Below are 15,147 nucleotides of genomic sequence, written 5' to 3'. Positions count from 1 at the left end.
ATACCATCAACTCTAGACAGGGGGCCGCCGTCAATGGTGTAAGAAAAGTAAAGGATGTTTGTTTTTCGGCTATAAGAGATGACCTTTGTTTTCTTTGGATTAAGAGTTAATCTATTCTCTGAACACCATTTAGAGAACAAGGACACATCTTTGGTTAGGGAAACACAGTCCTCAGCAGACTTAATACGTTTGAATATTTTGATGTCGTCAGCATAGATTAGGAACGAAGACTTCTTGATTGCAGCTGACACATCGTTTATAAAAATATAAAACAACAGAGCGCCCAACAGAGAGCCTTGGGGCACACCACTTGTTTTCCTGTACATAGCGGACTTCTTGCCGTTAACACTCACATAACAAAACCGATTGTGTAGATAACTCCACAACAATGCCACGAGTGGTATAATAATATTAATAATAATAATAATAATCACTCAATCAATCAATCAATCAACCTTTATTTTCAGTGCCCAGGAACAACCCTAAGGTCTTGGTGCTGGCACACCATATACAATACATTATTAAAAGAAACGTAAGACAGCACGGCACAACACACAAAATCCCCGATATGACAGAAAAGCAAAAAAAAAAACAGCGTTGCAAGCTATGGCACTCGGCCAGCGAAACTTTCAAGTCACTTGAAAAAGGGAATATACAACAAAATACACAGTGCACATGATGGAGACAGAATGTACATATAAAACGAGAGTTTTGATTTTTGAAAAGTCACACTGCAATAAAGTATTACCCTAAAACGAGCGATGCCTTTGCGATGTCCCATCTTGTCGAGACACACAGCAAACAGAGCAACAAGTTTGACAGAACAATAGCGAAAAAAATCAATGGCAGGAGTATAGACATAAATGATCAGACCAACAAATCGCAGAGATAATAAAAATGATGAATGAAACAACCAATTAATTGTTTATTAGTGTGTCAAGGAACGATGTGCTGGTGCGGAAAGAAAGAAAAGTGTATATCTCAGAGAAATGTAGAAAATAGCATTGTATAGTCTGAACGAGAATGAGACACTTTGAGATACACACACGCCGACACACGCACATGACCCGAGCACATATGCAAACAAGGCATTGCAATCAATGCATAGCAATAAGACACTGCTGACTGCTATGGAGACTACAAGTGTAATACAACAAGGCATGCATGATTAAAACTCTGTACACTGAAACATGTAGACCGGAAAAAGATATTAGCTAAAGATCACGCCACAATGAAGGCATAAAACTTAGATACACGAATATCGAAACAATTAGCATACATACATAGTTAACCGACCCCGGCAGCATAAAGTGTGTGAATGGACGTTACATACTAGGGCAAGCAAACTACTCCTGGTTTGTCAAGCGACGCAGTTTCTTACAAAAAGCTGGAAAGGGACGATGGAATACGTCCAAACTTTCTGCGTGCATATTGTATAGGTGCTGAATGCGTCCCACGGGACTCTTGACACGGGCAGAGACATGAAACGGTCTAGGTGCCCTGGTGTTGCCTGTCGGGGTTCTCAAATTTATGGCACCCAGCAACTCTGTACAGTCAATGAGGCTGTGGACCAGTTTGTACAAGAATAAAAGGTCAGCCTTGGCCCTCCGACTGTGTAATGGGTCCATTACAAGCAAGCTGGTGTCATCAACACCAGGATCATCTTTAGCCTTCGCAGTAGTGTACCTATGCTTTAGTATTGACAGAAATTTAGTTTGCACTCTCTCAATGGCCGCGGCGTTGGACCGACACGTTGCATTCCAGACCACGGATGCGTATTCCAATAGAGGGCGACACATTGAGGTATAGAGCTGAAGAAATGTGTCTGGATAGTTGAATTCGCTGGAGACACGACATGTTGCACCTAGTGTTCGCAAAGCACGACGGGTAATCTCATTAGTATGGGCTGTAAATGTGAGCTTATAGTCAAACAAAACTTCCAAGTCTCTGATTTGGCATACCCGATTCAGATCTTCTTCACTTATGCGATAGGTGAAATTGATATCATCTGTTTTACGGGTATACGACACCACTTTGGTTTTTGCACTATTGAGTATCAACTTATTTCTGTTGCACCAGCCCGAAAACGCGGCGATATCACATTGCAGTTGTGCACAGTCTGAGATGTTGCCAATAACGTTGAATATTTTTATATCGTCTGCGTATAGCAAGAACGATGAGTACTGAATTGCTGTTGAAACATCGTTGACAAACAGTGAAAACAAAAGAGGACCAAGGACTGAGCCCTGAGGCACCCCGCTGGTGGCTGAGTACGTTCCGGAGTGTTGCCCGTTACAGTGATCGTAGCAGTGACGACTGGTAAGGTAGTCACGAAGCAGATCCAGCAACGGATCAGGAATGTCAAGGTGAAATAATAATAATCAATCAATCAATCAATCAATCAACCTTTATTTTCGGTGCCCAGGAACAACCCTAGGGTCTTGGTACTGGTACACCATACAAAAAAAAAACACTACAATTAAGACAAGACAACACACAAAAACTATATGTATGACATAAACAATAAAGTAAAAATAGTTACAGAAATCTTAGAAAGCAAAAAAGAAAAAAAAAAGAACAGAAAGTCAAAAAAGAAAAGGCAGGCTTAGTGTTGCAAGCCATGCCACTCGGCCAGCGAAACGTTCAGTAGATGTGAAAAATAGGAACTATACAAGCAAATATTGAATCAACATGACATAGAGTATACGTATGTAACCAAGGTTTTCTAACAACATATTAGGAAGTTCCAAAAAAAAAAAAAGGGGGAAAAGCTTCAGCATTACCAACACTGACACTAAAACGTACAAATATTCAAGCAACACAAAACAAGAAAAAGTGAAAAGCAAGCAAGAACAGTTTGCACATAATACATAGGGTATATAAATTTGGAATGACATAAAGGACTTAAGCTACAACAGTTTTCAACTCATTAGAGAACAAAGTAAAGGAGCTCTGGAATATATCAAGCCGAACGGAATATTCATTATATGCACATTGTATTCGGCAGATGGACGAGCGTCGGCTATTTAAAGCAACTGGTCTGAAAGCTGGAAATTTTCTGAAAAGTTTATTTGGCAAATTGACATTGATAAGTGTAACCAAATCGTCACACAAAATATTACCATGAAGAAGTTTATAGAGAAAGATAATATCAGCTCGCATTCGTCGACACCGAAGGGAAGGAATGTTTTTCAGAAGAGACATGATGCCGTTTGCGTCGTCTTGCACATGACGGAAGCGGTGCTTAAAGATAGAAAGGAACTTATTTTGAACCCTTTCGATACGGTCACTATTGGACTTGCAAGTTCCATTCCAGACAACAGACCCGTATTCAAGAAGAGGTAAGCAGAGAGCCGAATACAACTTTAAGAAAGGAAGCGGACCTTTAAACTCTCTAGAATACCTGCAAACAGCACCCAGACAACGAAGAGACCGACGGGTAATTTGTGCAATGTGGGAAGAGAAAGTCAGAGAAGTATCAAATAGTACTCCCAAGTCTCGAATTTCAGTCACCCTCGGCAATGCAGTGCTTGCAATTTTATAAGAGTATTGCAGCTGTTGAGTTTTTCTACTATAGGAGACAACTTTAGTTTTTGAAGGGTTCAAGATAAGGTCGTTTTTGGTGCACCAACGATGGAATGACGCTATATCAACCTGAAGAGAATTACAGTCCTGAACACTACGCACTTCTCTAAAGATTTTTATATCATCAGCGTACAACAAAAAAGAAGAATTTTGAATGGCAGAAGCAACATCGTTAATGAAAATGGAAAAAAGAAGGGGACCCAGAACGGAGCCTTGGGGTACACCACTGGTTGCTTTGTACCTAAATGATGTTTGACCGTTAACACTTACATAGCAATATCGCTCCTTGAGATAACAACGTATAAGACCCACCAACGAAGCGTGTACATCTAACAGAGTGAGCTTTGCAAGCAATAACGAGTGGTTGACAACATCAAAGGCTTTGCTCATGTCACAGTAGACCACATCCAGTTGGCTTCTACCAACGATTGCTGGGACAGCCTGCTCCATGAAGCATACAAGGTTCGTGGAAGTTGAACGACCACGCATAAATCCATGTTGATTAGGAATGAGGACATGTTTAAATGAGAAAGACAAGACCGTATGAAGAGATAACTCGAAAATTTTAGAGGCAGAACAAAGCAGCGAGACAGGCCTATAGGTTATAGCATCAGTTTTTAGGCCTGACTTGAAAACAGGGAATACGCGAGAGATTTTCCATGAGCGAGGAAACGTTCCCGACCGGAGACAGTTATTAAATATTGAAGTGAAGACAGGAACGAATATATTTGCATATGTTTTTAGGATTGCAGCAGGAATACCATCTGGCCCACAAGAAAGCGAGGGCTTGAGCCACTTGATGCTGGTCCGAATGATGTTCTCGTCCAGTTGTAAACAACCGGAGTTCTCGCCCTGGTGACAAGGGGCGCTGCTGTTGTCACTACCACCGCTAATCCCAAAAAAAGAAGAAAATTGACGAGCAAAGCAGTCGGCCACCTTGACAACCTCATCTCCGTTGGAGTCTAGAAGACGAATAGAATCTTTAGTTGTACTAGATCTAGAATTAATGTATTTCCAGAAGGCTCCAGGTTGGTGAGTTGCTTGAGTTTCTACCGACGCCAGGTACGAAGTATGATCACGTTTGTGCAATATTTTACATAGGGCACGTAGGCGCCGGAATTCCTGAGCAAACTGGTTGGCACCAGAGCGCTTCATCTTTCTGTGCGCACGTTCCTTGAGTTTCAGGGCATCCCGCAATTCAGAAGAAAACCAGTGTGGAAACCTGAACCTCCTCGGTAAATATTGCGGGATGTATTCCTTCATACCCGAAAGCACAATCTCTGTGAAACGGTCGACTTGTTCATTGACATCAGTGTGGTCAATGACGGTCGACCAAGGGGCAGCGGAAAAGTAGCCATACAGCCCAGCATAATCTCCCCTGGCGAAAGCGTAATGAGGTTGCGTGTTGTTGGAATTTACGGAACGGTGGAGCAATGAAGGGAGGCAACAGGAAATAGAAAGAGGAGGATGAAATCTGTCCGGTATTACTAAAGAACAATCAGAGTGCAACACACTAACGCCATCAAAGTTCGAAAAGCACAGGTCCAGAATATTTCCACTGCAATTTTTTATGCGATTACACTGTGCCATAGAAGTGAAAGCCAAAAAATCTAGCAGCCTATTACCCTTCTGTTCAATGTGGTGGTTGTAGTGGGAACAAGTTAGCTGGCTCCACTCCACGCCAGGAGCATTAAAATCTCCAAGCAGGAGGACTTTGCGGTTGCCATGAGTGATAAGCACCTGTTCAATGGAGGAGATTAACTTATTGAACGCCTCAGGAGCTACATCAGGAGGAATGTAAAAAACACCAACTAGAAGTTTTTCAGTTTTAGAGAAATGAATTTCGACCCATAAAGACTCATCGGCGTTATCAATATCGCTACGTAGCACACACGGGAGAGATTTGTCAACGGCGAGAAGGACCCCGCCCCCTTTTTGTTTGCATCCCGTTAAAGCACGATCATTACGATATACATGGTAATTTTGAGGAAAATAATCACTGGATAAGATATCAGGGCACAACCAAGTTTCAGATATAGCTATTAAAGGAAAGCAAGAAGCCAGAACGTTACCAAAAAATTCAGTCGCCTTAGTTCGAAGACCTCGCACCTTCTGATAAAAAACATCTAAACTAGTCATGGTTGTTTTTCTTACGTGATGCGCTCAGAGCTGTGAAGCATGCCTTCGCGAAACATGCCTCGAAACTCCTTAAAGAGGCAGTCTTTCGGCCAAACAGCGGGGTCATTTAGGCGCTCGAAACACTCTTTATTCAAGGAAATATAAAAGGATGCATAGGTGTCGAATTTAGTCTTCAGTCGTCGGCAGCTCAAGGGCGAGACACCTAAAGTGGACAGATGAGCATTGAGACTAGCAGGGGTGGTGGTCGGAGAAAGCTTGGAAACAAACATAGCTTTGGGGCGCTTCGGCTGCGAAACGACGACCAGTCCAGATGTGTCTGACGCACCCACACATGCCCGGCTTCGGCGCTTCTTCTCAGAACTGGGAGGGTGACAGTCAGGCACAGACACGGAAAGCACTGGGAAAGGGGTGGACGGAGTTGGGTGCAGTGTAGGAGACGCCGGAGACACCGCCTGCAGCGGAGCCGACGTAGCCGACGAGGATGGCACTTCATTGTTAACAGCTTGGATGAAAGAAGGCTTCCCCGAGCTGCCGCGCATTCCATTCTGCAAAGCAGCGGGACGGCGAAGCAATTCAGCTCGCAAGGAGCAAACCTCTGCACGCAGGGAAGTGACCAACTTCGCATAATGGGCGCGGTCTCCCTCCCTCTCCTGACGGAGGCAGGCAAAAGCCCGCGCGTTTTCCCGGCGCAGAAGGTCGTTGTCCTCGCGAAGCCCGGCCACTCGGTCGCTGAGAAAGGAAATTCCCTTCAGCGCGTCAACGAGGAGCGCGCGAAGACCGGCAGGTTCGGCACCAAGGTCACCCGGTTGGAGCGGGGGCGCCGGGGCCTTCTTGACGACTGTCGGTGAGCCTTGACGAAGGGAGCAGGGGGAAGAAGCCCTGCTTGCGGGCGCGCCGAAGTCGTCGCTGGCTCCACTAGGCCTAGCCGCCACCTCAACCGTTTGACAGATGTTGCATTTGAACGGCCGAGCGCCAGATCTCAGGAGTTGAAGCTCAGCGTCCGGCCACACAACACACTTCGCGTGCACACGTTTTTTACAGGCAATGCAGCGGAAAAACTTTTGTTTGCCATAAAAAACGCAAGAGCAAAGAACACAACAATCCTTGCTAGGCGCCATCTTGAAAAAAAAAGAAAAAAAAAATAATAATAATAATCAATCAATCAATCAATCAACCTTTATTTTCGGTGCCCAGGAACAACCCTAGGGTCTTGGTACTGGTACACCATATAATAATAATAATAATAATAATAATAATAATAATAATAATAATAACGAGCCCTTGATTAAGTAAAGTTACCGTTCTTTCAGTGCGTTTTGGTTACGATACCGCAAGCAGTGGGGCCAAGAAAGTCTGGCTTAAGAAAAAAAAAGAATACTCTGCTCTATTCTCAGGATAATCGAAATGCTTTTACACAGTTAGGGGGAAGGGCTGCTGACATATTTAAGCCTCGTTGTTAATTTTCCATATCTTCAACTGTTTCTCTGTCCGTTTGCAAACGGAAACTGCGCAAAACGGGTGTCTTTTTAAATTCCGGTGGACAGGTACAGCGTTGGCAGTGATAAGATAAATGTACTGCCCCGCAACCGAGGGCCCTTCTGCTCTGTGCTGTCGCAGTCGGTTATTCATGTACCGCCCTGTTGGGTCCACGTAGCATCAGAAACAAGATAGTTCCATGCCTCCGAGCGGGTAGTACAGTGGCTGTGGGTAAGAGGCCTAACATTTCGGTATCCCGGAGCGGGCGTACTTTAGGATAAGGTATAAATGAATAAATATGCGAGAGGAGGCGCCCCCTTCGCGATGCCACCGGTCAAGCCACCGCAAAGACAATGAGTGCGGGCCGGATGGTATTGTCTGTGAGCGCTACATAACGATGCACTCTTAAAAAAAAAAGGTCACAAAAGGGTAGTAACGGCCGTATTTAGTAACTCCTTGTGAACCTTACTACCCCGCGGTTTTGTACGTAGGCTCTACCACTAACAACTGCATTGTTAGGAAATTAACTGAGTGTATGAAGTACTATGTACAAGATTGAGGTCGTGCCTGTGACTAGGTTATGCATGGAGATTAAACTAGGTTAAACACATGAAGCTCAGAAGAGTGTTATCGCTAGGACTTTACTAGGGTAGGTAGTGATACTTAGTGCCTGCTTCAGTTAGTAACCCTTTCTAGTACTAAATTGACTACCTCCAGTTACTAAGTACCTAGTGTATACTGGAACAAGTAACTTGTTAGTGTTCCATTAGTGAATGCCCCGACCTTTTTTTTAAGAGTGGAGAACATTTCGTAATATACCAGCACATTTTGCGGTGTTTAGCTACAATCGCTCTGTGTTCCGAAAGTGCGTGTATGGGCATTTTAGAAGCTAGCCATGTTGCCTTCAGGACCTTTAAAGGGGCAAAGTGTACACTACGCCCCATAGAGTTTTTCTGCGTGTATGTCTGGTTCTCATTCTGTTTCGCGCTATGCGAGCCATCTACACTAAGTTATTTTTTGAACTTCTTTGACTTGGTTTACTGAAAATCTGCAGCTCCTCGTAGTTTTCCGTTTTTGAAGTTGTTAGAATTGGCGACGCATGGGGGCGATCGCAAAGACTTTTTCTTTGGCTCATTTTTGCTCGCTCATTCAAGCTCTCCCGATTGCAGCCTGGAGCGCCAAAACTGTTACATGGTGTGCGCTGGACAGCTTGCCGCCGAAATTAGCCAAGGAGATGCGGCGGGTCGTTCAGCAAATCAGGTTGGTAGCAGCATGTTTCTGTCTCACACACTACAAGTAGTTAGACTTTATGGGAAAACAACATGAATAAATAAGAGAGTTTAAAATTAGGCAATACGCAAAACCTCCTAAGACGATTTCTCGAACACTCAATTGCTGCTGGACTGTGCACCTACCTCGTGAAGTCCGTGAATTACCTGTGAAGCGAAAATGTAAACATTTAGCCCATTTGTAAAGCTTGGAAAAACGAAAAGCACCTCTCGCGCATCACGGCAACGTTGCGAGTTGCAGCGAAGAAGACCCGCCGGTTTGCATGGTAAATTGAGTCTATGTGAGTTTCGCAATCCGGATGTTCACCTACCTTTTCCCGGCATGCTTAGCGGCAGTGTGCTAAAGAGGAATGATGACCTCGCTGCCGAAATGCGCGTCCTTGGCGCTGGAGCCTGCGTTTTAGTAGTTTATGATTTTCCGTGTTGCGGCAACAGCAGGCTGGTTTGTGGAACGTTTGATTAAAAAAAAGAATTTCGTAAAGCCGAGTAACAATAATTTAAACGGAACTGCAAGTGAACGAAACCCGCATAGCGGCAGCTCCCCGAGCATGGATTTGGGGACGTCACATACTTCAGATTCGACGAATGAATTTCCTCGAATAAGACTATACCACGCGTGACAACGCCTATGGTTGGTGAACAGCTAAGTATTCCAGCCGATAATACCCACGCATTTGAGTCAGTCAATAATTAAAACGGTTGTTTCTTTGGCAGGGTGAGCGAATTCAAGAGCGGTAAATCTAGGCAATCCGAATGAACCTCCACCGCAGTGTACATGTCGGGATACCTAACGCTCGAGCCGCAGCACCGTCCCCAAGTATCCCAGTATCTCTTTGCAGTCTGCAGTAAGCGTAGTGTGAATACTACCACTGCATGGTAGGGCTTTATGTCATTCAGAAGGCTCCACTAATTTGTCGTGTCCCTCGTTTCGCGAGGTACTGCTTTTAGGTCTCGTCGATGAGAGAGAGGGAAATCACGATTTATTTAGAGAGAGTTTAGCTCCACGCTTAACGGAAGCTCGCTACCCCAAACATTGCAGTAATTGAATGGTACAATGGTACAATGGTTGGGAGTGACCTTCACGAAAGCCTACTCCTTCCTCATCGGGATGGCCAGCAGCGCACACTGTGACGCCTGCGGGGCGGAAGAGACTATAGAACATGTGCTGTGTCGCTGCCCCGAATACTCGTCGGAGAGGAGCGTGCTTGCCACCGCGCTGAGCCGATTGGACAATCGACCATTTACATGGTGGAAACTATTTTAAGTCATCGGTCTTCACCATCGACCTCGCAGAAGGCGACGAAAGCCCTTTTACGTTTCCTGAGTGAAACGAACTTGCTTGAAAGACTATAGTGCCCGAAACGGGACTAGAGTGCGCGCTTTCCCACTCCTATCTCTTCCTCTTCTCCCCCCTTTTTATTCCCTGAACCCCATTCCCCCAGTGCAGGGTAGCAAACCGGGCTCTACACCTGGTTGACCTCCCGGCCTTTCCGTTCTTTTTTCTTCTTCTTCTTCTAATGAGCCACAAGGTTCGAATAAGCATATTGAAAGAGCAACAGTTGAGAGGCCACCCACACAACCTGTATACACCCATATGAATATTTGTAGAAGCAAAGACGCACCAGAAAGGTCTCTACCTACCCACTCTACATTTGCACCCCCTTGCATTTTTCCAGGGCATGTATGTGGGTTGCCACATTGACGTCTCCACGGGGCTGCTGACATTCAGCGCCGATGGCCACGTGACCAGACAACGCTTCAAGGTGAGTACCGCATGCTGTTCATGTGCCGCCACATGGCAGGTGGTGTAACGCAGAAGGCTTAGGGACAGCTTTTTTCGGTGTGGTGGGCGAAGAGTTTTATTAATAGTGACGCTGTTTAGCAAATCGCTATTTTTCGGGTCTGCATTGAAAAATAGCAAGAAAATGCTGAGCGCACCATTAGCGCGTGCCTCGCGGAGACCCTCCGACATTTAAAAAACGAAGTATGTATGTATAAATCTTTATTAAGAAAAGGGGTGGCCAGTGGCCTAAGAAGTAGGGGAGGGGGGGTGTTTGGAAGGAGGTGAAGGGCTAACTGAATTCTTCGGGCTACGCCTGACTCTTTGGCGAACTCCCAAAGAGAAAGGATTCTCTCCTTGGCATAAAAAGCCGAGCGCTCATGTGTGCTTTCTCGCGGTGATGACCCAACGACCTCGGCGCATGTTTGTCTTAAGCATACCCGCTTTGGGAGATTGGCCAAGATTGCAGCGACGCAGAGGCCTTCACCACAGTCTGTACGCCGACAACATCACGCTGTGGATCGCCGGCGGCAGCGATGGACACATTCAAGACACCCTACAAGAGTCAGTAGACACGGTGCGAGATTATATTTGGGAACGAGGACTGGACTGTTCTCCTCATAAATCTGAGTTGCTCATCTACCGGCCTACCAGTAGGGGACGGAAAAAAGACCCGCCGAATCCCGAGATCTGCGTCTACACCAACAACCAGAATGTCACAGTCATAAACAGCATTAAAATCCTCGGCCTACGACTGCACTGCTATCTAATGGTCACAACAAAGAGACAATCCTTCATCTGGAGAAGAGCACTCAGCTCGCCGTGCGACTCATCTCCCGGCGAAGAATAATAGAGGCATGAAGGAAGACACGCTCATACGGCCCGTACAAACCTTCGTAATTAGTAAAATCACTTACTGCATTGCTTTCCTGCAATTCAGAAATGACGAGACAGTAAATATTATTGGCATAATTAAGGTTTAAAAACAATCAATAGGATTACGACTCATCTCGCCCAACGAACGCTTCGGAGCACTAGGCATCAACAACTCGTTTGAAAAACTAGTGGAGCGCAACAAACAGCCCAATTGAAGGCCTGTGTAAAAGCAATACGAGAAGACAAATTCTGCAGTCAGTAGAAATCCGTAAAGGAAATTCCCTCCCAAATGAAGTTGACCTCCCACAAAAATGGCGCAAATACATTCGCATACTGTCACCACCAAGAAATATGCACCCAGAGCTAAACGTGGAAAGAAGACAAGCTAGAGCACGAGCCCTTGACAAACGTTTCCAAAACCATTGTGGGCTACAGGAGACAGCCGAAGTTGACGCTGCCGACTACTACGACGGCGGCTCTTGTCTCAACACCATGACAATTGCAGTCGTCAGCATTGACGGAGTCACCATGGCGTCGGCATCCATGCGGGCCAAAGATCCCACTCAGGGCGAGGAAATGGCCATAGCCGTTTCTGTAAATTCTACCCGGGCAACCATAGTCATAAGCGACTCGAAGACCGCCATAATTAACTTCACAAATGCAGGATTTTCCCTACAGCAGCCGCGATGACAGAGAAGAAAACTAACGAAAGAAAAGTTATTTTGATATGAACTCCGGCCCACTGCGGTCTACAGGGGAATGAACTGGCCCACGCGCCGCTCGAGCTCTTGCCACCCAAGCGGTGTTACCTACGACGCCACCACAACCACCACCATCCCCACAGCAGAAAGCACAGGAAAGCTAAGACCAAACGCAAATTATTAGATCGCACAGACAGGCTAGTCACATACAGTGGTATAATAAATTACTACAAATTATGCAGATGCATATATCCACCGGCCCGCCACACCCTTTCCAGGAAAGAGCAGTCCCGTGGTGACGGTTGCAGATAAATACTTTTCCATGCCCTGTTTCCCTCAACCGCTGCTATCGAGACCTTTACTCAAACCTCTGCACTTTGTGCAAGAGCAGAGCCGACCTACACCGCATGATATGGTCCTGCCGTATGCTCCAAAAATATACGAACGCGTATAATAGCAAGTGCAACATGAATACACTTACAAGATACAAAATTAAGACTGGGGAACAATGGGAGGCTGTTCTCCTCAGCTCCACACCGGAGCCACAACTCACAGCAGTCCGGATGGCCAAAGCCGCCGCGAGGATCCCAGGAATTGTGGCTGATAGATGAGGGAGGGAGACCACCCAAGTCGTCTATCCTTCAAAACCCAATCACGGGCAGCAAATAGTCATCTCTCTCTCTCTCTCTCTCTCTCTCTCTCTCTCTCTCTCTCTCTCTCTCTCTCTCTCTCTCTCTCTCTCTCTTATTTTGTTCTGTGTCGTGCGGTTGTGCGGTGAAAGCGTTAGATCCCTGGTTCGTTCCAAGTTGAAAGGGTGCGGAGAAGGGATAGAGGGAATGAGTAACGACGCACGCCACGAGAAAATGATACAAGGAGGCGCTGGGTGAATCTAAGTTCACTCTGCATTCGCGCTTACAATTCCGATTGCGCCGAGCTGTCTGTCTTCCGTCTTGCTGTGTGATGTGCGCACGCTCACTGCGCACTTTCGGCGCAAATACCCAACTATCGCTCGAAAAATTACGTTTAACAGCGTTCGACCACGCCAAAAATTGTTTCGCTTTATGCGAAACGCCTGCTGCGTTTGCTACACTTTAATCCGCCACTGTTTTTGCGCTTCCTCGTGGTAGTTTGTTAGGCCAGCGTCCACATCATGTTAGCCAAAACGTGCGTTTAAGAGCGATGATGTAAAGCGTACTTCATTCTTTCTGAGTTGTCTGCTGCTAGAAGCAAACACCAAAGTTAAACGTTTTCTCATTGTTTTTGTGTTCCACTTAATTATGTTGTGTTTCGGGGCGTTGTCAGATGGAGCCCGGAACAAAGCTCTTCCCGGCGGCGTTCTTCGAGGCCACCAGCAAGGAGGTGATCCAGTTCGAGCTCGGACGCACGCCCACCACGCTTCCACTGTCCGCCGTGCTCCTGCACACCACCAGCAAGCACTTAACACCCCAGTGTCCACCCAGGCTGAAGGTACACGAATCCCACTGTGAAATGAATGTCGCTGGGGCTCTGTGCATTCCTAGGGGATTTGGTGAATTTGCCATTATGCTTCTTGTCGAATAAAAAAGTTACAGCCGTTCCACTCTACGTGAAAACTGTCGGAAATGCAGAGCACTGATTCGCCATAATGGGCTGTAGCGCCGTTTGCCACTCACTGCTACCACCCGACGCATTTCAAATTTCCCGCCTTCGCAGTGCTGGCGCGCCCCCTGCCTGAAACTGCGCTAGCAGGAGTTCTGTTCTTTTTGTGCTTGTTTTCCCTCCCGCGCATGCTGGCGTTGCACTGCCACTTTTTTTGGAGTTTGGTGGTAGTGAATGCGTTGTATCAGCAGCTTCTTGACGTAGTTTGAATGAGTCAAGGATATAAGGCGCGTTCGTAGCCTCCCATTCTGTGTCGGCTTTGTGGCGCAGTGGGTAGAGCACCATGTACATTGCGTTACGCCCGCAGGGTCGAGGGATCGAAACCAGGCGGCGGATAGTATTTTTTTTATATAGTGTAGGGTGAGGGGTGCGGACTACGACTACGGACGTCAACGCGGGTGACATCGTGAGTTACTGAAATGCTCTGCATTTAAAAGTGGTGCCGCGATGCACACCCGCCTAATTTTTTATCAATATTATGGGAGCGCCGACCATTCTGTACATCCGCGCCGTATAATGTTGCGACACGGCAAACTCGGCGAGAGTAGCCGCATGCGCAGTAAGCACTGGCTACGGCGGCCGTCGTCTCCTATACTCAGGAACAAGTTAAGAACGGCAATAGCTCATGCACGGTGTCACTCCGCCGAAGCGACGGACCCGGATTTCAACGCGAGCGCGCGTTTTGAAAGGAGATTGTTTTGAATGCATGATATCGTATGATCTTTCTCACGTAGCTTGTTTGTCGTCCCTGCAGAAGTTTATAAGCGTATTAAGTGCCAAAAAGCACGCAAACGGCTCGTGACATGCTCAAAATATTGCCAGTAACGCACTACTGGCGCCGCGCGGAGTAACATCCGACTGCGGTGATGAGGCACAGCGGCACCTTCCGTTGCTGTTCTTGAGTTGTAACCGCGTATAGGCTGTTTACAGAGCAGAACGCTGTAACACGATTTTTTCGATCGCTTATCACACTGCCTGCCGAACAACTGCTAACAGTGCAAAGAGGGCAAGTGAAAGTGATTGATTTCGGCAGGCTATTTATTCCACGAGCAAATCTCGAAATCAACATTCTTGGCGTTTAGCGAAACATTGGCGCAACTGCCCCTTCGCGTGAACAAAGACGGCCAGTATGCAACCCACTGTATAAAATGCGAACGAAAAGATTCTGGGCTGCGCTCAGCTCCTGGAAGAAGAGCCTGGCAGACGAGGGCCGCCGCGACCACTGCTTATTGCGCATGCGGAAACGTTCGTGGCGTTTGCCGTTTTACACCGTCATGCAGCGCTGATCAAGCGAACGGTCCACGCTCCCGTGATTGTCATGAAGTCAAAGACAACGCAGTTTTCTTCAAGGAAAACGAGTTTACTGGAGCAAACTTGTTCTCGCCTAACAATTCAAAGAATACACAGGGGGCACCCGCTGCGGTGGCTCAGTGGCTAAGGCGTTGCGCTGCTGAGCACGAGGTCGCGGGTTCGATTCCCGGCCGCGGTGGCCGCTTTTCTGATGGAGGCGAAAAGCAAAAACGCCCGTGTGTGCGAGATTTCGGCGCACGTTAAAGATCCCCAGGTGGTCAAAATTAATCCGGAGCCCTCCACTACGGCGCGCCTCATCGCCTGCGTTGTGTCGGCGCGTTAAACCCTACAATCAATCAATACACAGGGGGCG

General features: G+C 46.6%; 1 protein-coding gene across 6 annotated transcripts in view; it reads left to right on the top strand.

Moving 5' to 3' along the window:
• The window catches only part of Ryr (Ryanodine receptor), a 405,814-nt gene that overhangs the window by 220,277 nt on the left and 170,390 nt on the right, over nucleotides 1-15,147 (top strand). For 4 of the 6 annotated variants that reach the window (XM_077672818.1, XM_077672817.1, XM_077672813.1 and 1 more), the window contains exons 42-44: nucleotides 8,355-8,460; nucleotides 10,166-10,252; nucleotides 13,149-13,313. In XM_077672818.1, coding sequence (XP_077528944.1) covers nucleotides 8,355-8,460; nucleotides 10,166-10,252; nucleotides 13,149-13,313 — 358 coding nt within the window. The remainder of the gene's footprint in view (nucleotides 1-8,354; nucleotides 8,461-10,165; nucleotides 10,253-13,148; nucleotides 13,314-15,147) is intronic. The other 2 variants (XM_077672816.1, XM_077672815.1) reach the window with 1 other exon arrangement.

The sequence above is a fragment of the Haemaphysalis longicornis genome, unplaced genomic scaffold, assembly GCF_048455015.1.
Source record: "Haemaphysalis longicornis isolate Haplotype H1 unplaced genomic scaffold, Haemaphysalis longicornis Haplotype H1 scaffold_6, whole genome shotgun sequence".
In the NCBI taxonomy this organism is placed as follows: domain Eukaryota; kingdom Metazoa; phylum Arthropoda; class Arachnida; order Ixodida; family Ixodidae; genus Haemaphysalis; species Haemaphysalis longicornis.
The sequence above is the reverse complement of the archived record's forward strand: the minus strand, read 5'-3'. Positions and strand labels throughout refer to the sequence as shown.